General features: G+C 45.0%; 3 protein-coding genes across 6 annotated transcripts; 1 reads left to right on the forward strand and 2 right to left on the reverse strand.

The window, feature by feature from the left end:
- Positions 1-90: 90 nt before the first annotated feature.
- Positions 91-4,353, reverse strand: TMEM37 (transmembrane protein 37). Its single transcript, XM_064435129.1, has 2 exons — positions 4,240-4,353; positions 91-3,417 (listed from the first exon to the last, which is right to left on the reverse strand). Exons 1-2 carry the CDS (start codon positions 4,258-4,260, stop codon positions 2,845-2,847), a joined length of 594 nt encoding a protein of 197 aa, XP_064291199.1. The 5' UTR covers positions 4,261-4,353; the 3' UTR covers positions 91-2,844.
- Positions 4,354-12,000: 7,647 nt separating this feature from the next.
- DBI (diazepam binding inhibitor, acyl-CoA binding protein) lies at positions 12,001-14,979 on the reverse strand. Its single transcript, XM_064435139.1, has 4 exons — positions 14,834-14,979; positions 14,640-14,757; positions 13,002-13,064; positions 12,001-12,293 (listed from the first exon to the last, which is right to left on the reverse strand). The coding sequence occupies exons 1-4, from the start codon at positions 14,840-14,842 to the stop codon at positions 12,220-12,222; spliced, it is 264 nt and encodes an 87-aa protein (XP_064291209.1). The 5' UTR covers positions 14,843-14,979; the 3' UTR covers positions 12,001-12,219.
- On the forward strand, positions 14,639-27,017 carry C10H2orf76 (chromosome 10 C2orf76 homolog). Of its 4 annotated transcripts, none has more exons than XM_064435136.1 (7): positions 14,639-14,778; positions 15,415-15,556; positions 17,533-17,685; positions 19,966-20,016; positions 23,539-23,576; positions 23,708-23,789; positions 26,832-27,017. In XM_064435136.1, the coding sequence occupies exons 3-7, from the start codon at positions 17,553-17,555 to the stop codon at positions 26,906-26,908; spliced, it is 381 nt and encodes a 126-aa protein (XP_064291206.1). In that variant the 5' UTR covers positions 14,639-14,778; positions 15,415-15,556; positions 17,533-17,552; the 3' UTR covers positions 26,909-27,017. The 4 variants fall into 4 exon arrangements, with proteins under 4 accessions (XP_064291206.1, XP_064291205.1, XP_064291207.1 ...); XM_064435135.1 differs by having other exon boundaries at positions 15,415-15,529; XM_064435137.1 differs by lacking the exon at positions 15,415-15,556 and having other exon boundaries at positions 14,650-14,778.

A 27,017-nucleotide genomic window follows, 5' to 3' on the forward strand; every position in this document is an offset into this window, starting at 1 on the left:
GGAATGGTGCCTGGGAGATTATGTAAAACCTCCCTCATCCCCTTAAATCTGCACCCCAATATCAAAAGATAAAAAAGAGTGAATTAAAGCTCTTATTTCAAATCAATTTATTTAACAAACTTCAGGAATATTGCTTGACACTTCCAAACGCTTCAGAAAATGAACAGTGACCCACTGCTGCACAGGTTGCTCTATATAAGAATCTCCAAGACAATCAACTCGGTTTTGTAATATTTAGCTGTCAAAATGCATCTTTTTCCCAGCATAACTGAGCAGTACTATACAAAAAACAGTTGGGAAAAAAAGTTACTCCATTTTCCCCAGAGGACTCCCTACCCCAAACAAAAGGCCTCTTCTTCAGCTGGCAGAGGGCATCCTAAAAATCATTCACAATTGCACCATGTCTAGGGTGAACTCAATGGCCAATTGTCCAGTCTCCCTCTAACCCGAGCAGGAGGCACCAGCCTGGAACCCAGTCTGGCTGTGGCTGCCTTCCAAGGAAAGGGATGGAGGCACAGGCTTCTGCTAGCATGGGGGAGAGTACACACAGAAGTGATTTCCTTGCCTGGATGCCACCAAAGTGTCACTCTGAAGTTACATTCATGTTTCTAGACAAAACATAAACACCCTTACGTGCAGGGGAACTGTCCTGCCTGACATGGGCACCCCCAGGCACCACAGCTGAATCTCTGGTTAGTTAAGGTACTCCTGGTAACTCCAAAGTGCAACTGTTTGGGACCAGAACTCGCAGGGTCTCTTTGGCCTAAATGGCTCTGCTAAAGCCAACAGCACCAGCTCACACCAGCAGGTGCAAGCTCAGCCCAGCAGTGTCTTCAACAGCGCCATTCAGCAAATGAAAGGCACCTTCACACACAGACACAGTCACAGTGCAGTTTTCCAGGGACACGGGCACAAGTCCTTGTCCTTGAGAATGGGCCAAGGAGCCCCATCAAAGCCCCAGACATCACAAGAGCTTCAGGAGCTGTCTGGGGGGCACAGTCTGCATCATGCTGACAGAGAGATGAGCAGATTCATGTGCAAAAGTACAACTGGCACTGTCCACAGCAAGCCAAGTCTGAACCTGCATTGCAAAACAGGCTTAGGAGTGGTGTCTTAAGAAGTTACAGAAGTCCAACAAGGAATGGAGACTGTCCTGAAAGCAAGTGAGTCCACGAGAGCACATTTATCAAAGTGTGGTACATTCCAGCTCAGGCACAGCTTGAGATTCTTAGCTTTCAAAGACAAAGCTGTTTACTCATGGCTCGCATGCACGGGCTTTTTGACCTCTGTGCTATGATGCATTTGTTTCAGGTGAAAAACTGTGTCAAACTTGTTGCACAGGAAACTAAAACCTTGCTCAACAGACAAGGTACAGGGATGAAACATGTAGAAACATTCATTGGAAAACAAGGATATAAGCAGCTTTACCAGTGGATACAAAGCAAACAGTAAACCAGAAACCCTGAAATACTCTGAAGACATTTTTAACCGTGAGCAACTGAGTGCTGTGTGTTGGACAGGGAGAACACGTGTAGGGCAATCTACTCTACAAATGAGGTCTTCTCTCCTTTTACGTAAGACACCATGGAGAACTTCAAAGCTGTGTCAATTTTAGAGATCTTGACTCAGACATTGGCAGGAGGAAGGCCAGCCTTAGTATAATAATTTTGGCCAGGTCTCTCAACATTTCTACCAGCGGTGACAGATTAGAGCTGCACCCATCAGCCCCTCCTTAGGCAATCACGGGCTGCTTCTCCTCCCAGGCTCACTGTTAAGTCAGAGGAAGGAAAGGACCTGATCTGGTCAGGAGGATCTTGGGCTTTCTCCTCCCATAAGAAATGCTACAGGAGGCTCAGCTACAGGAGAAGCACTGCCCCAGTGGAAACCCCGATAACCAAAACACATCCCAGAAGCTATGGTGGTCTCTGCATGGTCTGCCCAGCCACCACAGCCCATGAAGCCTCTGCAGAGCTTGTCCCAAAAAACCAAAAACCCCAAGAGCAATGCCCTGTTACCGTAAACTGTGCAAGGGTTGTGAGACAGCCAGTTTGGTTGACCAATTGGCAGATGTCCTTCAGGGGTGGCAGGAGCGTGGTGACACTGGGGAGAGGCCACAAACACAAGGATATGCACTGCTCCATGAGGAAAGCAGCACATGTCTTCCCTCTGCATCTGCATCACCCAAGACCTACCCCTGGCCCCAGGTCAGCAACTCAGTCTGAAGTGTTCCCAAAAAACTGACCAAGAACAGAACAGATAAAGGGAACATGGCTGAAGGAAACAAAACCTGTGACCAAATCAAGTTCTGTGTGTCTTCTCTTTTGACAGAAAAAGGAAGAAGTAAGGTCCAGTAAAGAGTTTCAAGACTCCACACCAGTGAGCACGGCCAGGCACAAATCATTTGTCCCTGAGCCAGAACAAACCCATCAGACACACCAAAGCTGTATCACAGTCTTCACAGGCTCCAGAATATGAGGAAAAGCACAGCAACACCAAACCCACAGCAGTACCGGTGTTGTGCAAGCCTCAGGTCAATATGTGGGATAGACTGCAGTCTTCCAGATCTCTGCAGGTTTAGCAGGACACCCTCTGCTTTAATCCACTTCTCCAGAAAACCATATTGCAGTAGCAGCCAGTCCCAGTCTCTGCTTGGCTGGTGTTGCTCAGCTCTCCATGCTGACCAGTGGGTGGGTACGTCTTCTACAGGCATCCAGACTGACTCACGCTTCCCCTCCTTGCACACAAATTAAGACAGGGCATCCTTTTCAAACTTCATTAGACTCTCTTTCTTCCAGTCTAATTGGCAAAGCTGATTACACAAAGGCAGAGGTTCATCCTTTGTGCCTAGATTTTGCCTACCCCATTCCTGAGGTGTGTGAGGCTGTTGATGTGAAGTCCACTGATCCCGTTAAGGAAGAAGAGAAAGGCAGCAATGAACTCACACCAGTACGTCAGTGTGAAGCCTGTGAAGGTGAGGTGGTCCTTCACCAGGATGGAGAAGCTCAGAACACCGGTGGCTGACAGCAAAAAGGAGACGAGGATGAGAACGGAGCCCATCGCCCATTTCCGCCTCGCGTTGGCGTCATCGCAGACCTGGGACACCATCAGCAGCTCCAAGCCGAATATGGCAACCACAACAGCAAAGGACACCATGCTCCTGATGGGAATCACCCCCACGCTCAGCCCCTCCACCTGGGCCAGGCTGAGGTCCGTGACACACTTCAGGACGCTGTCGTTGCTAACGGTGCAGAAGTGCCACAGCCCGAAGAGCTGCCCCCGCGCAAAGAGCCAGCGGCCATCGCAGATGGAGATGGACGACAGCACCACGGCTATGGCCACGCACAGGATGATCAGGCTCCTGATGAGCGTCTCAAAGAAGGATTTCTGTGGCCTCCGGTGTGCCAGCAGCTGCTGCACCTGAAAGGAAAGCGTGAGGAAAAAATGTAACAGAGTTAACAGCGCTGCTTCGGGGTGAAATGAAGCCAGAGGGACAAAGCCGTGGGATTCAGTATTTGAAAATATTTACTTGTGCACATCAAACCCGTTCTCGCAGGGGAAGGCAGTACACAGCAGAAAGGAAGGGTGGGTGAAGCTCTCCCAGTTCCCTGGCTGCACAAACAATGCTCCCACGTCAAGGCCTGGGACCGGGATCACAAAAGCTCTTGGCTGAACCAGGTCCCTGCCGCACGGTCTTGCGGCACAGCCTCCTGCTGTGGCCGGGCTGGAGGAAGCCACCGGCCCCTGGGAGGATGGAGGCCGGTGGCTGGGACGGGGGAGGCGGCAGCAGCGGCTGGGGGGATTCCTAGCTCCCAGCACTGCCCTCCTGAGCTGCAGCCAGCCGGTCTCTCCTCGGTCCTCACCCCGGGGTCGCACGGCTCAGCTACCCCGGGGAATGGGGGGGAAGAGAGAGGGGGGGAATCTTCTGCAGCCCCCGCGGACCCCCGTGGGCAGCGCAGCTCCCCTCCTCACGACACCCTCCAAGTGACACGGGATGGAAAGGAAAGTCGCGCCAAGAGCCCCCAGCCCCTCGGAGAGCCACGTGCGGCGGGCAGGGAGAGCCGCGGCCGGCCGGAGCAGGCGGGAAAGGGAACCCGGCCGGCTGCGCCCCGCTGCTCCGGGAAGGGTCGGAGCTGCTCCGGGAAGGGTGGGAGCGACCCCGGCCGCGCAGGGGCAGGCCGGGGCAGCAGGGCCGGGCTGGGGCGATGCGCGGCGCGGCGGCGGAGGGAGCGGCGGACGTACCTGCGCCCCGATGGCCGTCATGCTGCCGGCGGCACGGCGAGAGGCGCGGGCGGGCTGCGGCCGCCGCTCTTTATCTCCCCGCAGGGCGGAGGGCAGCCCCCCCGCCCGCCACGCCCGCGGGGCCGGGGCGCCCTCCGGGCCCCCCCGCGGCTGAGTCAGCAGCGCGGCCCCGACGGGCGGAGCTGGGCCGGGCCGAGCCGAGCTGAACCGAGCGGAGCGGGGGCTGCTCCCGCACAGCCCGGCAGCGCTGCTCCGGCCCGGGCTGCAGAGCACGGGCGGCCGGGCAGGAGGTGCGCTGGGCGGTGGCGATGCCGCTCGCCCTGCCCCGTGTCCCCGCTGCCGGAGGGCTCCAGGTGTGTTCTGCCGGGAGGAGCAGCGTGTGGTGTAGTGCCCGTGCCCAGCCTCGGTGCACGGGGAACCTCGCCCGGAGCCCGCAGAGCCCCGGAGCGTCTCGGGCTGCAGCGATGGCTGCGCTGGCAGCCGGCCCCGGAGCCGCCCGTGGGTGCGGGACCAGCCCGTCCTGCCCTCGCTGTTTGCTCCCGGAGCCGCTCGGCACCGGCCCCGGGGCGGCGATGGCCTCGCACCTTGGGCTGTGCGCGCTCTTATCTGCTGCCAGCCTCTCTGCCTTGCCTATCTCTACCTGTACTGTCAGCAAAAACCTCTCTGCTCATAAAGTTTTACTCCTTAGCTCTGTTTCTCAGTCGTGTTTTGCCATCCTCTAATGAATTACTGACTGCCTAACTGCTCTACTTTTTTTTTGGTCTGAAACAGCTTTTAAAAAGCCCAGGAAAGCTGGGTGTTGCTGTGTCATCAGAAACTTTTGTTTTACTGCCAAAATCTGATTTTGACTCCAGCAGCGAGTCTGAGGTCCAGTGGACAGCCCCACGGGTCGTTGTTCTGGGCCTCCCTCATCTTCACAGGGGTCAGAATTTGGCCATTCCCTTTTTAGCCAAAAGGCGTTGGAAGGATCTCCTTCTCCAACACGGAGTGGTAGAAGTTATTGTTCCTTTACCCTTCTTGCAACTTTCATTTCTGAACTAATCATCTGTCTGTACAGATTGTCTCATTATTTCAATCTATGCAATTTCATGAGGGTTTACTGTGCTTCCTTTAAAACCCTACTTATATCTGCTGTCATCTGTCTGGGATGTTTTCTGTAACACTTTCTAGCAAGAGTGAGTGTTCTGAACATTTACTTTAGTTTTCATATTTTAATTTTAAGGATAAATGCTGACCTTTTTATTTCTCTCCTGCAGAACCTTTTGTTTAAATGTTTCTCTACAAAGTTGTATACAATGTTAGATTATATTTCTGTCAGAATTGAGATTTTCTCCTTTTGCAACCAATGGCAAATCTTTACAAGGTCTGTTGTCAAAACTTTTTTTTTTTGTGGTCAATGGCATATTTTGTTTTCTGAATATGCTATCCAAGCTAGAAAACTTGATGCTTGCCACTTGATGCTTGATGATCCCTTTCATCTTCAGTTCACCAGTTGATAGAAGATCTTTGTGAACATCCTGGGCTCTTTATTCCACAGATTAAACAGCATTTCTGCATTGCATTGTGCAGACTGATTACATGCATTTGCTGTTATACCCTTCCACTTCAAAGTTCAAAATTCAGCAATATATATGTATTTTTGGCTCAAAAAGCACAAACAGGTCTTCCTGTCTCATTTGTTTCATGAGCTGAATAAATGCTGCTTGCATGCAACCATGCTGAAAAACCTGACAAAATACACCAACTCTTATCTGGCAAAAACCTCATGTAACTTATGCTTTCTGTAACATTGGCTCAGTCCTGCAAAGCATTAGGGAATTTGACCCACAATTAGCAAAGTCGTTAAGCATAGATCTGCACTTAAAACTTGTGAGTCATCCTAATGACGTCAGCAGTTAAAAATCTTAACGGTGAGGGGTATTCTGGTGGGCAAGATTTTTTTTTTTTCCTGTAAAAGCCCACGGTAAGGCTCACATGCATAAAAAGCTTTGAAGAATGAGGAAATTAAAGTGGTTACTTTTGGAACCTAAACTGCTCTTCTGTCTTGGATTCTTTAGTAAATATATAGTTATGTGCCAAGCTTGTTCTTCGAGGAAAAAGGGGGGTAGGGGATGGTACCTTTTCTACAAAGGAGAAATTGCTTTAATGTTTTGTATTTAATTTAGTTTCCCAAAATATAAATGAGAATGAAACTGGGCCTGGAATTTTAATGAGCATTATTCAGTGGCACTTTCAGATTCACTTTCCTGAAGTCACCCTGGAGAGGATGGTTGTAACAGTGAGTGCTTCATTTCTCCACTTGTGTGGCTGGAGATACCTTCTGGTAAAGCTGCCTGGGTTTAGAAAGCCTGTGAGGACTCTGCACCTTTTTCAAAAGTAATGAGTTTTTCTTCATTTCTCATTACAAAATACTATATTACTAATTGCAATACTACATGACTTTCAAAGACCAAAAAAAAAAAAGTGGGAAATGCCTTTATACTATTTTTGAAAATCAAACGTGAAAATGGTATTTTGCAATAAAAAGAGCTCAGTGCTGTAAAATAAAAAAACCCCCAATTTTTGTCTGAAAAATACATCACCTATGTAACAACAACATAAAAAAATGACATTTAAAGCACTTTAGAAGTATTTTTGTCTGTGTTAATGTAGAGTTCTTGGTATATTGCCAGTTTCATTATTTTGTTTAGAAAGTCCCTTTTCTCTATTGTTTAAGTAGGCATTTCACATCCTATCCCTGGAGAGAAAGTTTTCGGGGAAATGTGTTCATAAATAATGGAAATTACCAGAGACTGTTGTACAACAGAAATAGGTTCATCTGGTTCATTTAAAACCAAGAAGTTTGATACTGAAAAATCTGTTCCAGCTTTTGTCCTGCAGAAGCCTGGAGAAGGTTCAGGACTGAAATCTGAGCGTCACCAGGGGCTTAGGGAGCAATTGCCCAATTAAGTGAAATCACTTAGAGGTGAGCAGAACACAAGTGACTGAGGCACCACCAGTCCAGCCTCATCTGACCTTGAAGCCAGTTACTTCTGTAAATGCATTTTGCTATTTAATAAAATTCTTTCTGATCACATCTTTGATTCTAGGCACAGCAACTCACCTGATGAGGCATTTAAACCCTCATTTTTGTCAGATCCCTAGTTCAAAGTATCTCTGCAGCGAGATGTGGACCTGATCTTTGAAACAAATAGATCTTGAGTATCTTGCAGAGTGAGACTTTGGGAGGTGTCCAAGGTCTGTATGGGGGGAAAAATGTGACTTATTTTTCTATATCTTCCCAAAGCAGTGAGCATGTAGAAAGTGTTATGAGAAAGAAGGAAGAGACTCATTGTCTCCTGTCACTGTTCTCTTGGCTTGTGTTTTTCCTGGTAGTAGACTGAAAATCCAGGTTGAAGAAGCTGCATTCAGTTCAGGCTGGGTTCAGCCTAGCTGGGCCAAAACAGAGCTTCTGGAATGGGGCAAAAAGTCAGCAAGTTGCTGGCAAGCTGCTCAAGCCCAGCAGCTTCTGGGAGCTCAGGCAGTCATCCTAGGTGAATCGTGCCCCAGGCAGCAGCACACAGACCAAAAGGGGGCTTGGGTTGTGCCAAGGCTCACACAGCTCAGACCAGCCCCTTATCACAACCACTTTACCTCAGGATTTTCCTCCCATCGCTGCAAGTTACGGCAGCCAAGCTCACAAATTCATCCTGGCATGTAAAAGCACTAAAGAGGAGAAAGATCCTGGGCCAGATGGTTTCGCTTTGCCTCCTGCCTGGGCACCTCTGCTGTGCCACAGGAAGGCACCAGACAGGGGCTACCAGTGATTTTATCCCCCACCTCAGTTAAGTCTAAGGAGAAGATAGATTTTAAGCAGGACAGGCTTAAAGGAATAGATGTATCACAGCAAGAATTGTATTTTCACCTCTGATCAGTTTTTGGACATACCTCAGCATCACATTGCAGAGGTCCAACACTCACTTGTTCTGCTTCACAATCAGCCTTTTTCAGGGATCTTTGGCAACAATTACACTGGCTTAGGAAATACCTCAAAATGTTTGCATCCGACCATTCTGACAAATCTTCTTTGAAATATACATTAACCCCCCCCCAAAAAAAAAACAAAAAAAAAACCCAAACCAAACAAACCAAACCCCTCCCCAAAAAACCAAAACCCAACCAAAAAACTAAATTAAAAAAAAAAAACCCAACCCAATTTTAAGTCTTCAGCACCACTAGAAAAATTTGGGTCCATATTTCAATACTACATAAGTTAGGGGAAATAATTCGGTTTCTCAGCTGTCACATACACATTTCTTCTACCAGTAAAAAGTCATATCAGGAGATTTAAAAGTAGCAAGTACATTGACCTGGTTAGTCTGTCTCCCAAGTTCAGAACTTACTCAAAGGAGCAGTGTTTATCAGGAAGAGATGACATACCATTACCTCAGCCTCTTGGGAAACACAAGTTGGTGCCTTGCACATTTGGTGGGACAAACAAGGTGTCTGCCTGGCTGCATTGGCCAAGTAATGCAATTGTTTTTCTTTCCAGGGTGTAGAAAGAAAGCATGTGGTGATGCTTCTTTTGATGCAGCTCATAAATGTATTTGTAGTGGGAGTAGCTGGGAATGAAATTTAAAAGATCACTGCAGAGAAGCTCCATGTGAATTCTGTATTCTAAAGATAACACAAGCTGTTTAACTTCACAGATACCCTGATTCTAGAAGAAATACAAGCTTGTTCTGTGAATTATGAAGACCCATCTGAAAAGGATTGATGGTATTTGCACTTTAATGAGCACCTGATTGACTAATTCATAGATTTGAAGTTACTTAATAGATTTGGGGGGGGGGGGAAGAAAAAAATTAGATTCTATTTTTGTTCCATTAACTTTTACCCTTTTGAGTTTATTACTGTGAATGCAGTCAAATGTCTTCTATCAGTGTATTATCCACTTACTTCTACACAGCTTTGACAACTTGGAAGTCTGTGTAACCTCCTTCTGGGGTGACAGCTGTGGTATTTAGAAAGCTGTCCCAACCAAAATACATTTTCTGTCTCCCTAATTTATAATCAATCTCACAAACTGGCTTAGATGGCCAGTCACCCCAAAGTAGTATTGCCCAATACTGTTTGCTCTGAACACTTGGGGGAAGAGCAAATATTTTCAACAGCAGCAAATGCAATTGTCATTTATTTTTAGCAGTATCATCAGGGTCAAATAAGTTCAAAGGTTAAAATGCTTCCATCATGGAACAGGATCATTCCAGATGAGTACTGAAGAATCCTGAGTCAGTTGCACACTGCAGTCAGCCTTGGAGGGCCTTTTAACCAAAGTGAAAAATTTACTTCACAGGGTTGAAAAATCTGTTATGGGCCTTAAGCAACACACCAATACTGATTTGTTAAATCTGTGCTATGAGTGTTACACCTTCACATGTTTGTTAAAAGCAAGCAAAACCCATCAGAAACAGATTTCCAGGGAAAACATCATCCCCTTTCTTATCTCTACCTGCAGTGGGTGTCAATCAGCTCTGTGCAAGAGCTAATCACAGAAGCGTGATAGAAGGAACACTGTCTTATCACACACAGAGTTAACATTTATTATTGCCACATCCAAAGTCCAGGTTCTGTCCTGCACACTGCAGACTCAGCAGAGCAGAGTGTGTGTGCCAGCTGGCCTCTGACCTCCTGCGTGTGGGGCTGGCTTCAGCGCACGTCTCCTCCTTCCCAAGCACTGCGAGCATCAGGATGTTGCTGGCCTTTCTTTGATCTAACAAAGAGGAAACAGCAGCAACTCCCTGAGCGGCTGGCAGAACAATCCCCTGTTTTGCAGCGCTGCCCAGCCATCAAAAGCATCTGATCCTCCACAAGCACCTTACTGCATGCAGAGCAGTGGCTCTGGGTTGTGGTTTGAGGATTGCTGCTTCTGTTTCTGATCTCAAGGCTGTACACGATAATGGTTGTCTATTTTCACCACCTTATTAGTTTAATAAAAGCAATTACCTCTACCTACAAATGTGTTTGTAGATGCCCTTAAACCACCACTGCCCTGGTGTCACTGCTGCCCAGGTGTTATTTGTGCAGCCCAGGTGCCTCACACCCCTTACCTGCAAGCATTAGGTGGTCACTAGGTCAGCAACCTTTTCAGGCAGCCCAGCATCCTTACACATTTACAGACATTCATCCTGCTGCTAGACAACCACAACGAGCCCCTTAACACAGCTCAGTCTATTTCAACAATTACTACCCGTCCAGCCAAATTTTGTGTTGCTGCTTCTTGTCACAAACACTGTGCACAGCCACCACCAGTGCCTTTGCTCCTGCCTTCGTGCCTTTTGTAGCCACTCACTGCAGAGCTATTTCCACATCTTGAAGTTTTCAGCTTGCTCCTGAAAGACACAGTTGATTGCCAAAGGGCAAGCTAAATAGTAAGACCACTATGTTACTTTCTCAAGGACGGTGAAGCTGCAAGCAGAAAGGTGTTACTACAGTAAAAAATTAAGTGTCCAAATAAAGACAGAATTCTCAGTCACCTGTATTTCTTGGCAAATAGCATGGAGCTGTAGAAGATGTGGAATTGAGGGCTAGAGCAGAGGTAAAAGCATTTCTAAGGGTGAACCTCTGCTCTTACCCCTCTCTTGCAAAGTGAATTTAATTGAGACAACCTCAAGTAACAGAGGATAGAAGAACGGCAAAAACACTCAAATGCTTTTTACTTACCCAGAAGAACAAGGAGGAACAGGAATAAACTACTTTTTTTTTCCCTTTTTATCCTAACATTTTAAAGAACAAAAAGCAGCTCTAAGAGCATTTCCCATTAAAAGTAGTAAAGGGGGAAGTTAAGATTTTTGAAAGCATGTGAAGTAATCACAAAATCTACTACTCACCATGTATAACTAGCTACAAAACTGCATTTGTCTAGACAGATACATAATGGTAATTTTCATCCCTATGTAGTTCCATAAATCAATTGCTTATCTGAAGAGTGCTTGAAGTCCTCACCTATTCAGGTGCTAACCAGCACAGCAGGAATGCCTTATTCCTGTATAAGGTTGTGATTTCATTCTCAAATGCTCTATCCTAGAATAGTTCAAATTCACATTTTAAAAGCAAAATCTTCCCTTTCCATCATCAGCAGCTCCAAGAGACTACACCAGGCAGACCCAAACTACGAGCCTACTAGAGACAGTCACAACTGTGTGTTTTGTAACTGAACTCTTGCTGATGACCACTGTAAGTGTTCCTCTATGAGCAGTATTGCCAGTGTTCAGCCAGTCTATAGGGACTCACCCCTCACTGCAACCAACTGCATGGCAACATCAAGATGATTTACAGCATCAGGAGGATCAACTCCACTGCCTCTGGAATCTCTCCTTGCCCAGGGAAGGCTTTGTGTTCAGCATTTGCCTTTACTCTAGAAGCCAAACATTGTTGTGAAATAACATGTCCCAGAAGTGTTTTATGAAAGATGATTTGGCAGCTGTTGACTAAGTCCCTGAAGGCTGCAGGCAACAAGCATCAAGCACCTTGCTCCCAGCACACACAGCTCTAGAGATAACCTCTTCCAGAGAAGCTCTGCGGTGCTCCAGCTTCTCCGGGTTGTCACTCACCGTCCCGAAGGGAGTGGTTTGGCCGGGAGCCGGCAGCGCCCGGACTCCGGCAGCGCCCGGCCCCCTCTAGCGGCACCAGGACGGGGCAGGGGCTCTGCTCGGCTCGGCTCGGCTCGGCTCGGCACGGGAGGAGCTCACAGCGAGCGCCAAGGGACACCAGCACCACAGCCAAAGTACCAAATGCACTTTAATGAGTTCCACATTTTGTTCCCAGAAGGAATTTATACCGTGTCAGTACATTAGCCAGGTACATAATTTCTCCCGAACTACAGGCATGAGGAGAACCGACTATGACATACTAGGTATCTAAGGTTACTCTTAGAAACCAGTTTTCCACATTAGAAATAAGGCAGGTTTCAGGCGTGCACATAGCTGATTTATGCAGTCCTCAGATGCCATATTTGCCCTTTAGTTCTTCCACTTTTGCTATGTAAGCTTTCATTGCATCTTCTTTGGACATTCCTGAAGGACAGAACACAGGAAGCAGTCAGACACCTTTCACAGATTAAGATGCCTTTTACAAGCCACAATTCCTTGCTCTAGTCTGTGCCACTGCAGAGCAAAGGAGACACTTGGCTGTGAATCCACTGCTAAAGTTTTAAACAAATGGGTTTTATCAGTCATGAAAACACAGAGCTTCCAAGCAAAGTTGGTTTTGCACAGACTGCAACTAACCAGTGTATTAATTCTATTAATGCCATTGACAATTATTACAGGAAAGCTATTCCTTGGAAGACCAGAAAAAAAAGCCCCATTGTCACAGATCAGACCACTTGTTTGGCTCCTCCTTTAGAGCTAGGAGCTCAGTGGTTTCTTCCAAAGCTTTCCTAACAGCAAGATGCATAACAACTGGAGGGAGAGCTCAGTCTCTGGGGCACTAGGCTGGGACCAGGAAAACAAATTTAGATTTCTGCTGTGTTATTGTTCTTCTTTATTTAACATCTTAGGCCAGCTGGGTATTTTGCACCCTAATTCCCTTTCACACAGGCCATATTTTTCAGGATTACTTCTGCCTTGCAGAGGTAATTAAAATTTATTCTCATGGCATTCTGAACTCCTAGAACTCTTGTATTAAAAGGCAACACTATCCTGTTTCTTGCTGAACTACATGTGTCTTTCTGACTAGTCTGCCAGGGGTAATTTTGTTAATTTCTTTAATCAGACACTCACCTTTCAATGCACTCCAGGCATCCCACTTTGCTTTGCCTTTGAAGTCCAGCATACCGGGGCGCTCTGAGAGACAGGATAAGCAGCAGGATTAGTTTGTGTGATCCTGCTGTAGGTAATAAATACCCACTTGAAGGCTTAGCTGGCTCTTAACTGTGACTAAATACAATGGCTCATCTCTGCAACTGTTACTTGCTAACCTGTAGCCGGGAGATCACCTCAGGGGAATATGTTACAACAGGGTTGGTGACGATAGAAATAGACTGTTTCAAATTCCCTTGAGACCTCAGCATTTGAGCAGAAGAGCACCAAGAACACTGTCATTTGGTTGAGCTGTACTTTCTGAAGAGCCTGGTGTCACACAAGAGCTATCCAATTAAACACCAGCTCTAAAGTAAAGCAGAAACACCCTGAGGGCCATTACAGGCAGAGGCACAGAAACAGAGAGATATTTGTAGTAACATACAGCTTGGAACTCATAATCAAGTTAGTGGTGTATTTGTAACCTACAGTTCTGCATTTGAAAACCTTGGGAGTTTAACTCACTTCACTGCAGGCTGTGGTGTGGCCAAGCAGCAGGTGAATGACATGTATATGGTTAATCTTTGTGTGAAGTCCCCTTGGTGGCTTTACTTCCTCTCTCTGTCCCCTTAAAGACAATTCTCAGAACTCACAAATAGGACTGGGCAGTATCCCAGAAACACCCCAGTGCAGCTCCCCTGGCACAGTGACCTGTAGCTCCAGTTGGCAGCTCCACTTGTCTCCAGCACAAACCCCACAGCCCCCTCCCTCTCCCAGGCTGCTGGGCCAGCTCACGCTGCCTGCTGCTTCACAGAGCACACACCTGCAGGAACAGTCACAGCACTGTTTCACCCTGTCAAGCACCAACACTGCTGATGTCCAGCCACACTGAAAAGACCACATCTTAAACCCAAACTGAATTATTTTCTCCCTCACGCTGCCAGCTTTGGAAGGAGATTAAATTACCATTTCCTGTACACTTCACTGCCAGCTTTCAAATCAATGGACGCTCAATAAACTTTGCCAGCTACTGGGTCAGGAGGCCAGCACTCCAAAGAAATGACCTTTTCCCTTTCTAATTCCAGCTACTCCAGCGTTACACAAGGTCGATAGAGACACGCTTCACTTTAAATGTTATTCCAAAGGCTGAGCTGCCACGGACAGCACTGCAGCGAGAGAAGCAGAAACATTCTGCACGGTGTACCTGAAGACATGTTTTTGGTACAGTCTTTCTGAAGTACAGTTAATTGCAGCTGGTCTAAAAGTTTTCTCCTATTCTTCTGGTTTTGCTTTCCAGCACTATTTTTAGCAGCCAACCCAGTCTAAATAAACTCAGTGTGTCACCCCCACCTCCAGCGGCATCGCAATTCCACCCTTGCACCGCTCGCCTCGCTCTTCAAGTCTGTGTAAGCGAGAAGCGTTTAAAGCAGCACCCCTCGGCCTGGGAAAAAAACAATCCCAGTATTTGCTGACCCAAAGCATCCTCAGGGGTTAACCTAAAAACCAAAAACGCACAAAGCCTTATCGCGTCAGGCACCACCCAATCCCTGCCAGGTCGCTCCCCGTCACTCTCGCTGAGCCGCGGGATTGAGGGAAGCGCCAAGCCGGGGCGGCACCCACCGGTGTTCACGTCGCCCACCGTGGCCTGCTTGTAGTGGCTGTAGACCGCCAGCATCTCCTGGTCCGTGGGCTGCGACTTCAGCTGCTTCACCTCCTCGGCAGCCTTCTGGAACGCGGCCTGGGGGGAAGGCGGCAGGGGGTGAGTGAGGGGAAGGTACCCGGAGCCCCCCGCAGCCCCCCGGAGCCCCCCGCACCTCGGTCATCGTGAGGAACCCTGCGCGCTCCCGAACCCTGCGCGCTCCCGGCCCCGCCGCTTCTGCCCCGCCGCCCCCGCCGCGCGCCCGCCTCACCCCTCGCCAGACCGGCCGCCGGCCAATCGCGGCGCCGCGGGCCCCGCCAGCACCAATCAGCGCGGGCGCAGCGCGGGCAAGGAGCCAATGCGGAGGCGGCGCGGGTGCCTCCCATTCATCAGGGCATGAGGAGACCGCGGCGGCGCGAGGGGCGGGGCAGGGCCCTCTCAGCCAATCGCACGTCTCGGGGAGTGCCGCGGAAAGGACGCGATTGGCGGAGCGGGTGGGCGGGGCGGGAGGCGGAAGTGGCGGCGGAGAGCGGTAATGGCCCCGGCGGGGATGGGGCGGGTGGTGCCGGTGTCGTCGCGGGGCCGGGGCGATCCCTCTGTCCCAGAGGAATGGGCCACCAGCGCCTCCCTCCTGCCTTCTTGTCCCCGTGGAGGCGCGGGGCAGCGCACGGTCCCGGCCCTGCGTGCGCTCGGTTTGGGTGGTGAATGTGGAAATTGGCGATTTCTGGTTGAGCTCCCCATTCGCTGTTCCCACAGTGTTCCTCCATGCTGCTGAGCAGCGAGTGAGTGAGTGCTGTGCCCTGCACTGTGCCCCCAAGTCAGCAGCCCACGTGGACTAGCACCAAGAAAACATCCATCTCTGCTGTTTAGTGTAAATCCAGTTATTTTCAGGGGCAAAGTACGCTTTTTTTGATTGGCATGTGTTGTGTGATACACACTCATTTGAAATGGAGTTGGAGCTCGGGGTTATTAGCCAAGGCGGTGCAAAGGCAATTTGGTGGAAGATCTTTGTCCCCATTCTGTGGATAAGTACTTGAGGAAAATATTGTTAGTTTGCTTTGCTGGGACAAATGCAGCCAAGGTTGGGACCTGCACCTGCAGGATGGTGGGGCACTTAAATAACCCCATGGCAAAAAAAAAAAAAAAAAAGGGGGAAATAAAAAAAAAAAAAGACACAGAAAAGAGCATAAGGAAGAACATTTGGGGATGAAGGGGTAACAGGTTCCCTCTCAGGACTGGAGGTGGACTCTGAGATCTGCTCAGGGCTGGAGGTGCAAAGGTCGTGCTGATGTTGGAGCACATGGCTGCACTCCTGGCTCGTTGCTGCAGCACCTCAGCACGTGGCCAGGAAGCTGAGGGATGCCCAGCGCCAAAAATGGAGATGTTTGTCAAGGTGGAAAAGAGCTTATTTTCCTGTGGAGAGAAAAATCCTGATGGAGCAATACATGGGCTTGTTTGAAGAGGGTTTTGGGTTGATAAGGCCACTCTGTTTTAGGCTCTGCTCTCCAGTATAAGCCCACAGAGCCATTCTAGAGACCAACTATTATAAATTAAATCCCTTAATTATGCTGTGGTATACCAGGAAAATGACCTGCCTGTGTATGTGGGGGTGGTTTTTCACTTTCCCCAGGGAGGTGAAAATGAGCAGTGTGTAACAGCTTAGGCATTTTTCAGAGTATTACACTCTCTCCAACACAAGTATGTCAAAAAAGTCTTTGGGTTTGTTTGCATTAGCACATTCTTCCAGAGCCCAGCAGGTGAAGTCTTCAGTCACTTAAAACCCACACAACACACTTGGATTTATCTGTTGAAACAGGATGACCCCCGTGGCAGGGAGCAATGATGAGGAGGACTCCATCTTATCAGAAGGCTAATTAATTACTTTATTATACCATATTATTCTATATTTATTCTATATTATACGTTACATTACATCTAAACTGAATTTGCCAATAACCCAGCTCCGCACACAACTGCTCTGTCACACACACGCTAGGCCCTGGCAGGCCAAGGAAACAAAACACCATCACTGTGGGCAAACAATCTCCATATTCCATTCTACTTTGGCACAAACACAGGCACAGCACATGATAGGAATTGTTTTTCCTTTCTCTGAGGTTCAGAGAATGTGAAACCCAGAAGTATTCTTGGGAAGACTTGTGCCTCCCTTTCCTCTGTGAGGAGGAATGTGGCCGCGTTTATCCGTAGCGCTTTTGCGTGCTTAGTGGGGAGGCTGGTGTGGCATTGCACAGCACAGTGTGAGGTGTGCAGGATCTGCTTGTTGTGACACCCTGTCACTGTCCCAGCAGGAATCACAGCAGTGATTGACAAGGCCCAGTGCTGTTGGATTTCTCACACGTTTTACTCTTGGCACAAGGCCGGCCTGCACCTGTGGTTGAACTGATGGGAGGCTCCTGGGACGAGGGAAGAGACATGATCTTGACTCCATATTTCAGAGGGCTGATTTATTATATTGTGATATATATTATATTAAAATTATATACTAAAACTGTACTAAAAGAATAGAGAGAAGAGGATCCATGAGAAGGCTAGAAGGGACAGGAGAGGAATGACAACAAAAGCTCGTGACGCTCAGAGTCTGACACAGTTGCATCTTTGATTGGTCATTACATGAACCAATCCATGGTGCACCTGTTGGTAAGCAATGTCCAGACCACATTCCACAGCCATCAGATTGATTACTTTTATTTTCTGAGGCTTCTCAGCTGGAATAGGAGAAAAACCCTAGCAAAGGATTTTTCATAAAATATCATGGCTACATGCGCCTCCTTATCAAGGCTACATGCAGCTCCTTTTCCAGCAGTGCTCGTGGGCCGAGGACAGGCAGTAACTCCTCCCTTCCATGTTCCCCAGGTGGGCCAGGATTCGTTCCCATGTCAGCAGAGAGCTCGACCGTCACGGTTCGCCTGGTGCGCTCCTTCGAGCACCGCAATTTCCGGCCCGTGGTGTACCACGGCGTGCCCCTGGAGCAGACCGTGCGCGACTTCATGGCCTTCGTGCGCCGGGGTGAGCTGGGCCTGCTTCCCTTCCTCCCCTTTCTGGTGGAGAAAACCAATGGGAATTGTGTGGCTTTTGGTGGAGATGCCCGATTCGTGTTTGCGGCCCACTGCGTGCTTTCCTTCCTGGGAAAAATGCCAATCGGGCGTTTTTTAAATTTTTAAAAGTTTAGTACTAATAAAATGGTTATAAAATAGTAATTAAAGTAATAAAAATGTGAACAATTGAGATGAGGACAATATGGGACAATAAAAGCAAAGATCTACAGATGGTCCAGGTACCCTTTTCTGGGCAAAAAAGGGCAGAGGATTAACCCTTAAAAACAACAGCCTGTTGCATATTCATACATCTCATACATGATGCATAAATTCTATTGAAACAAAGGATTCTGTCTGGTCATCGTCAACTTCTTCCTCTTAATCCTAACAGCTTCTTCAGGGCTGAGAGAGGTGGGAAGAAGTTAGTTTCTTCTGATAAGGGGGCAATAAATTCTCTTTCTCTGAAAGATTTATGTGTCCTGTGGCTCCTATCTCGGTGCTACTCCTTTCTTTTAAAAAAAAAAGTATCCTCCACAGCATAGTTTCTATTTTAACATTATGTTATAACCTATAACTATATTTAACGCACTACTTAAGAAAATGAATACAGCATAACTTTCTAACATAACGCATATAATATTCATTTTAATATTTGCAAAAAGCCAATCATAAAATATGCATTTTCCACACTTCCTTAGATGGAAGGTCTGGAGTTAATAAGAGCTTCCATGGTCAGTGTGCCATGATTGAATTTGGATGGACTGCTCCCCCATGCCCAAATCCCCACATTTAGGCTAAAAGAAACAAGGGCATTGCTGCATTTGGCTCAGTGCCTCAGGCTCCTTGAGGGGTGCTGTCAGGCAAATATTCATCAATTAATAGGAATGAATTAATAGAATTTAGAAAGTCTTAGATCCTAACTACACAAATATGTGGAATGTGGGAATGCAAGTCTGTTTGCTATTTGTGAGAAAAGAGAATCTTGAAAATTTGTTTTTGGCACTGTGTGGTCTCAGAGTGCACGTTTGTTTCTGAGTTTCTGTCTCCATCCTGAGCTGTGTGGTGCAGATTTACTCATCTGTGGGTTTTCTCTTTTATAAGCCTGGTTGAAAGTGACAGTGAATCTAAAAGTTAAGTACAGCAGACCAGCCCACACAGTGACTTGATAATTAGGGTGTAACCCTTAATCCTGCAGGTGTATTTCCACACACCTCAATGGAGACATTCAAAGGGTACAAAATAACATAACTTTTTTTTTGTGTGTGTGTGAAGTCAGCTTAAACAAGTCTTGAGCTGCTATAGATGGTAACATTTGAGCAACTCCTAGGACATTGCCCTGGGACTCATTGGTGTCTTGTGTTTGGCAATTCCCATGCTTCTAGACTGTGATAGGGATGGCAAGGTCTTAGAATGCTGTTGGAGAATTGCAAGCACTCTCAGAACATATGGCACAGCTGCTGTTATGAACAAGAAAATAAAAAACAATGCTACAAAACTTGCTTTTGATGTGTGCAATATTGCAACTCGCTGTTATTTGAGACAAAGCCAATGTTTTGAAAAGACTTAGAACCTCATTCCACAGGGGTGCAAAAGCCCTGTTCCTTCCTTTACAGTAATCTGTTTTGAAGAGGCAGTTTAAGATAAATGGTTAAACTACTGAAGAAATCATGGTTTCAGCCACCTTGCTGCTGGGCACCCTGCTGGTGGCTGGGCCTTCTGAGGTCCTGGTTAGGTCACAGGGGGCACTGGCACCAGGGGAGGTGTCAATGTTCCTGCAGTTACATAGGGGCTGTGTCCTGCCAGCAGCTAAAGAGTTTATTTCCTACAGTTTGGCTTCCTTTTTGTGGCATGTTTACCTAAGGATTCAGTTCTGGCTGACAGTTGTCAGCTGTTTGTCTAAGGTAAAGAGAGATGCTGGGCAAACCATTAAAAGGATGTTCCTGGCAGATTTCTGAAGGCTCAGGCTCCTGTGATCATACCCTAATTGCACTGACTCACTGTCCTTGTGGGGTGTTCTGTTCAGAGAGACTTCATGCTCAAATGAAGTTATTCACATATGGAGTCACTATAGAATCTGGGCCAAAGGCTGTGTTTTAGCATTTGATGCTCAAACAAACCTCCTATGTTGTAGATTTATTTTGACTTAAAGGCTGCCCAGGGGATGCATACATTGCACAATAATGGAAAATGAAGGATTGGAAATAATTAAAATAGAGAACTTTGTTTTAACTTTGTGCTTTTATTTTAATAGATGTTTCTTCAAGATCAGGACTTCCTCCTCCTTTTAAAAATTACAAGTATGGTAGGTGGTTTTTATTTTTCTTGTTATAATTACTGTCAAATGACCACATGATATTTTACACCAGCATTTATACAACTTAAAAGACAATTGCTATACAATACTAATGTTGGTGCCAGTGCCTGCTTACATTTGCAGCTCCGTCCAGCTCTTGCAGCTGGAGTTATGCCACTGGGATCTTGTCCGCAGAACTTGACCATTATTGTGAAGATCTGTTTTAATCTTTGAATTAGACTGCATAGTTTATATTATTTGCTATTGGGAACTGATGGGTTTTGATATTAATTTTTTATTACTTTTTTAAAGTGCCTTTTAACTCTGTCTTTACCCTAATGAGCAGCTTGTGATCTCAAAACACTTTGAAATTGTAGTTCTCTGTGTGCTTATGTACTTCAGTATCTATTTCCTGATGGTGAAGCAGAAGCTGAAGGCAAAAAGTAGAAAATGCTTAAGTCTTATATATTTAAATAGCTTACACAATATAAGAGAAACAGGGGAACTTTGCTCCAAGTAGATATGAAAGCCCTTAAATACAAGCTGGTGGTGTGAAATAGCATGATGTGAAATATAAGCTGACTTTATCAAAGCTATATGTATATTTTCTTTTTGTGCAGATTGGTGTGAACATGTCCATTTCATCGGTTTGGGATAGAGAAAACTTTTTAAATAGACTGAGTTATTTCCTTTCTTGGAGTTTGTAAACTTGGGTGTCAGTCACATATCTTTTCCTAAACTTGGCAATTCTCAAAGTTCCCTTGGAGTTTTCCTGCAAGTGATCCTCTGTGTTCTTGGAGTTGACAAACCCCTTCCTCTATGGTCATTCAAAGAACTGAGTGAAAAATCTAATTAATATATGTGAAGGGTAATAAAGTCTATTTGCCTATTAAAAAAAAAAACAAACAAAAAAACAACAAAACCCAAAGGATTTAATTTTGTGCTCTTGCTGATGGTGAAACAGATTGCAAACTGAAGCTAGAAAAAGAGTTAGGGATTAAGACTGATGATACATCAGTGGTAGGGATTTGAATGTTTTTATTATTTTTAATGTGTTACTTAAAGTCATGACACCTGGAAGTGTAATTTTGATTTTGGAGGTGCCCTGCACCCATTTGTGGCTTTGACTGCTTGAGGGGCTCCTGTCTAGAGCTGCTGCTCTCAGTTGTACCCCTGGTGCTGCCCATCCCAGCTGCTTCTTTCATCACTTGGAGAGCAGTTTAGCTTTTCCCAAGACCAATCGGGTGGCTGTGGGCCTGGTTGTGCCCTGTAGGGCTGTAGGATTTTAAAACCTGTTGCACCAGTTACTGGGAGCCTACTCTTACTGTGATGGTGCTAACTGCAGGAAAATTTTCACACAGGAAAATCAAAGCCAGGTTCCTCGCCTTCCCCTCAGGCTGTGAATCATCCAGGTTCATGTTTTTGGCATCTCTGCTATCTCTACAGTGCTCTGCTGTCTTTCCTATGTTTTTGTGAGGAAAGGGCAGTGAGACTTCTGCAGTAAAAGCCAGACTTTTCCTCCTGTTTTGTTTGGCAGTGCCAGGAATCTCAGTTGGATCTGGTTGTCTCTCACCTTGCCTGTTTCAGCTTCCTTCCCTGCAGGATTCAGCACCACTTCATTTTAACATTATATATAATGGCATCACATTTTTGCTCTTGGATCAGTGCTCCAATTCACATCTCAAAGTCTGACTTCCATTTTCTCTTCATTTCTTTGTATGGATTATTCTGGTTCTTGGTCTAGAACTCTTCTGAGTCAGTCTTATCTTAGCACCTTGTCATTGCCATCTTTTTGCTGATGCTGGCAGTCTGGGTGCCAGCTTGTTCCTTAAGCTGCTTCTCAGTTTTATTTCTTTCATCCATGAATGTGGAGCAGTATGGCAGGTAGTTCATAAAATCACTTAGAAAGTGGTATCTTATCAATTGCCATGATGGACCTATTATCAGAAAAGGCAAGATAAAACCTTGGCAGTGTGATTGAGTGGGACCAGGTGGGGATGAAATAGCAAAGGCTAGTCAGACTCAGCTTATGGGAAGAGACTATAGTTTACTCTCTGTATCAGAGTTAAACAAGCCATTTAATAGCTCAGATGAGCCCATGGTAAACTGCTGGGTGCCAGTGGTGCAGTTCTGAGCCAGTAGAACTGAGGCAGTGCTTCAGGGCATCACTGGACAAGGACTAGAGAAAAGGGAATGCACCAAACTAGACAGAGGAGCTTAAAACTAACAGGAACAGGCTGGGTTTATTTACTGTGGTAGAAAGGTTTCATGACTGCAATATATTTTTTCTGTGATTGCTTGGTCTTTTTGTAATGTTTCTATGCAAGACGGGTCCTGGTAATTGCAATTTAATGTGGGTCTCGCTTCTAATACCACAGTTATTGTAACATGCCAAAGCTGCCTTCTCAGTGACCTCTGCAGTGAGAATACAGAGCACTTCTTACCTTATGTAATGCTTTAAATAGTGTTCAAAATGGGCCAGGATGGTATGGAAGCAAACTTCTGAGTGGGAGTGTGATCTCTGTTATTCTGAACACCTGAATATTTGCTCCTGGTAATCTGAAAGTTGGTTTAGGCAATAGTTAACTTTGCTGCATCCTTCTCTTACCAGACTATTGCAATATGTAATGTTCACTCAATGCACAAAACTAAACTAGAACAGAAAATGAGCAGACAAGCAGAACTGGTTTTTCTTCTTTGCTGGGAAGGTATTGGTGTGTTACTCCAGATTTGTTCAAACAGAGTCTTCAGAGTTCAATCTTTTTTTTTTTTTTTAATAGTGTTGCATGGCTTTAGGCTGTTCCCTCTGGATCTTTGCACTCATTCAGTTGCTTTAGTGACTGTGTTATTTTCCCCTGTGTTTCCCTCCTGTTAGCAAAGCCCTGCCCATGTTGCCAGGAGAAAGTGGTACTTTTTTTTTTAATATCTAAAAGCACTACACTACACAAACGTAAAATAAAAATCATTGAAGAGGATATAGCATTGAAGAGAAGAGGCTGTAGATGTTAGTGTAAAATGAACTTGGTTAATGAAATTTCTGCTGTGGATGGTGGGTGTTGTATTCATGAGAAGGAAAATTTCAAGGAATGATCTGAAGTGGTCAGGTTACTGTGTCTTAATTACTTGCTGCCTATCAACTTAGCTGTAGCAGTTGACAGTGCATAAATGCTGTTGGTCCTGCCCCAATTGCATGTGTAAAACCTATTAAGTTAAAACACCCAAAGTGGCATTTAAATTGATGTGTTTTGACTGGCAATTGAGATGGTCATTAGTTGGTTATTGTAATTCAGCCAGCAGACAGAAGCCCAATAGGATGTGGTACCTTAATGTTGCATTGACTGCTTTAAGGCTGTGGCAGCAGAACTGTGAGATTAAGATGTTTTCTCCTCTTTCAGGTTGAATACACAAAATTGTTAATAACAAAAGATTTTGAAGCTTTCCCCTTTGTTTGTTTGTTTTTCCCCAAGTACAACTTTTAGTGCTGTGTGCTTATTAAGCCTTATTTTAGGAAAATGCTGTTTTTTCTTTCAGATACAATGAAGATTATTCACCAAGCACACAAATCTAAGGTAAGATTATTAGCTGTGTTCTCCCCCTTTTGCATGCTTTGATGCAGGCAGGTCTGTGCACTGTCAAACAAGAGTGGAGCAGAGGAAATCAGTAAATTCTTGTCTTTGTTTTCTGGTTCTCTGGTTTGTAGACTGGTGAGCTTGTAGTGAGTTTAGAAGATGATGACAAACTGATTTTGAAGGAAGACAGCACGCTGAAAGCAGCTGGAGTAGGTAGGAGTACATTTGTATTGACTGAAGATGCTGTTCCTTGTGGTAGCATTAAACTGATAGCTGGCTGATTATGTTTGGACAGGCTGCTGAAAAGTAAATGCTATTTCTGATGCTCTTTACACGACTTGATCATTATTCAGGGAAGCATTATTCAAATCATTGGTCTGAGGGCAGCAGGTATCTGCACTCCAAATGTTCAGAATGCAAATTGTGATTTTTACAGGGTATGCTTATAATTCTGCTGAGAGTAATTTTAAATGATTGACAGATAGGTTATTAGTACCGTGTCTGCTTAGTCTTATCAGTAACATTTAAACTGATGTTTTGGTTAGAAATGTAAGTAGTGGAACCAGCATGGAATAATGAAATAAGATTAGATTTGTTTAATGTGCAGCATCCAGTGTCTGATAGCCAGATTGCTCAGGAAAGCTCGAGCAGTATCATTTAGAGAATGTGCTGAACATAGCAAAGGGTTGAAACTTGACCTGATTTCTCACATTTTGACAGGAGACTACATATAGGGCATGTCTTTTGGTAATAATGTAAAGGAATGTCTGTCATGATAAAATTGATGGTCCCTGGATGTCCTTTGGGCTTCTCATAAATGTGGCTGAATGACTTTGTGGCAGCAGGGTACTTAGGGGATGTGGTTGCATTCCACCTTGATATGGACATTTGCTCATTTGAATCTGATTTGCCTGGCTGGAAAGTTAAATCTGATTTAACTGCCTGTGCTCTAAGTGCTGGGGCTTCACAGAGGAGGCTCCCTCCTGCTCCTGGTGCTCACTGACTGCTCCCCAGCTACTGAATGGGATTTCTTTCTTGTAGGTTACTTGGCTCTCCTGTTCCCTGCGATTTTTTCTCTGGTTTTAAGTGACTTGGGATGTCTCTTCAATGTTTTTCTCTGGTGTGAATTACAACTGGTTCCAATATACCTTTTCTAAAGGTTTTTGAGTTTCCTGTAATATGCATCACAGTTTTTACTACACACCAGGTCTTTTTGTCTGCAGGAAGGGGAAAAAAAAAAGAAAAGAGGATTACGGGCACCCAAGCCTTGCAGATTTGTAATTTAGGTAGCATAAGATTTATTTAACCATGATCTTTATCTATGTAAGGCATAAGAGGCAGTGCAGTTCAGGAGAGGGACTGATGACAGTGTCAAATATTTAATTAGAAACAACAAAGCTGTCTTCTTTCAAAAGGGTATGGATAAGTATTTGTTTATATTATCTGTCTTTGCAACTGTGTTTGTAGCAACAGCAGTGGAACATTGGATGTGATCTCAAAAAAGGTGTCAAAACATCAGGCTAGATGTTACACTGAAAGGAAATAGGAATGCAGCAGCCTGTTCTGTTTCTCTGTACAAAGGGAGGGGTGGTTCATTTAGGCCAGGAAATTATTTAAAGCTGCTTTTTTTGCTTTTTTTTTCTGAATAACAGCAGTTATTAGTCATTAGTATATAGAGGATATTTGTGATAGAAGAAGAAAATCCATTCTTTGGAAAATGCAGTGTGCCACTATGCCATTTTGAATTTGGATATGTTCCAGTGTATCTTGATGTGAAAATTAGCTAAGTTAGGAGTGGGGTCTTTTTAGCAAAATCTTGAAGATTTTACTTTTCTCCTTCAACAAGAAGTAGAAAAGAGTAAGTCAAGGGAGTGATACCATGTATCATGTACCACTGGTCCTCATTTTGTACAAAATAGTAAATTTTGTACATTTTCTTTAAATCAGCAAGAAAATTTGAAATCTCCTATTGAGATATGATTTTTTTTTTCAACATCTAGTCTGGACAAGACTTACTAGAATAAAACAGTCAGAATCACCATTAGAAAATCTGGGAAATTCTGATACATGCAGAACATTTTTCCTAAGCTGCAGTTGATTGCCCTTGGCACTATACAGGGTTGGACTAGAGAGTTATAAATTATGAGGACATTAGATAAGTATCCTCAGGAAAGCCTCTGTAGTAGTGATTATTATTATAGTTATTATCCAGTCAGCAAAGTTAATGCTTGCACATTTTTTTTAAAGCAGGGTGTATGTTAATAAAGTGTTCAGTATTCATTACAAATAGTCTTGTCTGTTTTCTAGTTGAGATTCTAAAATCCCTTCTACTCTTTTTTGTTTCTTTTTTTTTCTTTACAAGACAGGCAGACTTCATTAACTTGAGGTTTAATTTAAAAAAACGAATGTGGAATTTATTGGCTCAGCACCTTAAAGAATTTAATGTTTAATAATTGTGAAGGCATTCCATCAGATTTGTCTCTGTTCTGAATTAGTAATGTTGCTGACTTATTGTTTTAGAAGAGGAAGTCCTTGACCTACTGGGTTGAAAGAATTGTGACTGTTCTGAACCTCTGTGGGTCCTTTAGCTCTGCCATCTCCCCTGTGAATAATTAGAGGTATTTGAAGGTATTGCTGGAGAAGCCAATTTGTGTCTTTCACTTTGCATATTGTCGAAGCCTCATGAATTAATCATCAGCAGGGCAAAAAATTAACTTCTTCAGACACATATTTTGATGGGTCATGAGGGAGAATGTAAAGTGATCTGTAAAATATTCTACTGATCCTCTAAGTATTAAATTATTATACCTACAGGCTAATTTAATGGGAAGAAGAAGTTTCTTTCTCCCTTTCCTAACAGAAAAAATGCACAAAAAAAGAGTGTATCACGCTTCATTACTTTCCTAGCATGTGAAGGTGTTGGAAATGCAATCACTTAATTTGCTGAATGCTTTTACAAACAATTCTGAAGGCTGTGTTAAACAGATCTTGAGGGGTCTTGCGTACATATTTACTTCTATACATTCATGTTCTTGGTGGTTTTGTTTGTTTGGGGTGTTTTTTAATGAGGTTTAACAGCATCTTTAATACTGGCAACCTTTTTCAAAAATACGATGAGGAAGAAAAAAAAACATATGGTGATTTATAATTGTCTTTGACCATAAAGTTGCTAATTGTCTTCTAAGATTCTAAATAGCTGGCTGTTGGTGGTTCATTTATTGGTGTGCTAAATATTTAATTTTTTATTCCTTCTAGCAAATGAGACGGAATTAGCATTCTTCTGTGAGGAAGATTACAGAAACTACAGAGCTAATCCTGTTTCGGCCTGGTGAAGATCCCAAGAGATTGTTTTGTTTTCCCATACCTGTTGTAAATTTTCCTTATTCTGCTTAATGAGATTTTTCTTAAAGATCAATAAATCCTAGAGGATTTCTTTGCAAA

Source organism: Passer domesticus, chromosome 10 (genome assembly GCF_036417665.1).
Source record: "Passer domesticus isolate bPasDom1 chromosome 10, bPasDom1.hap1, whole genome shotgun sequence".
Lineage (NCBI taxonomy): Eukaryota > Metazoa > Chordata > Aves > Passeriformes > Passeridae > Passer > Passer domesticus.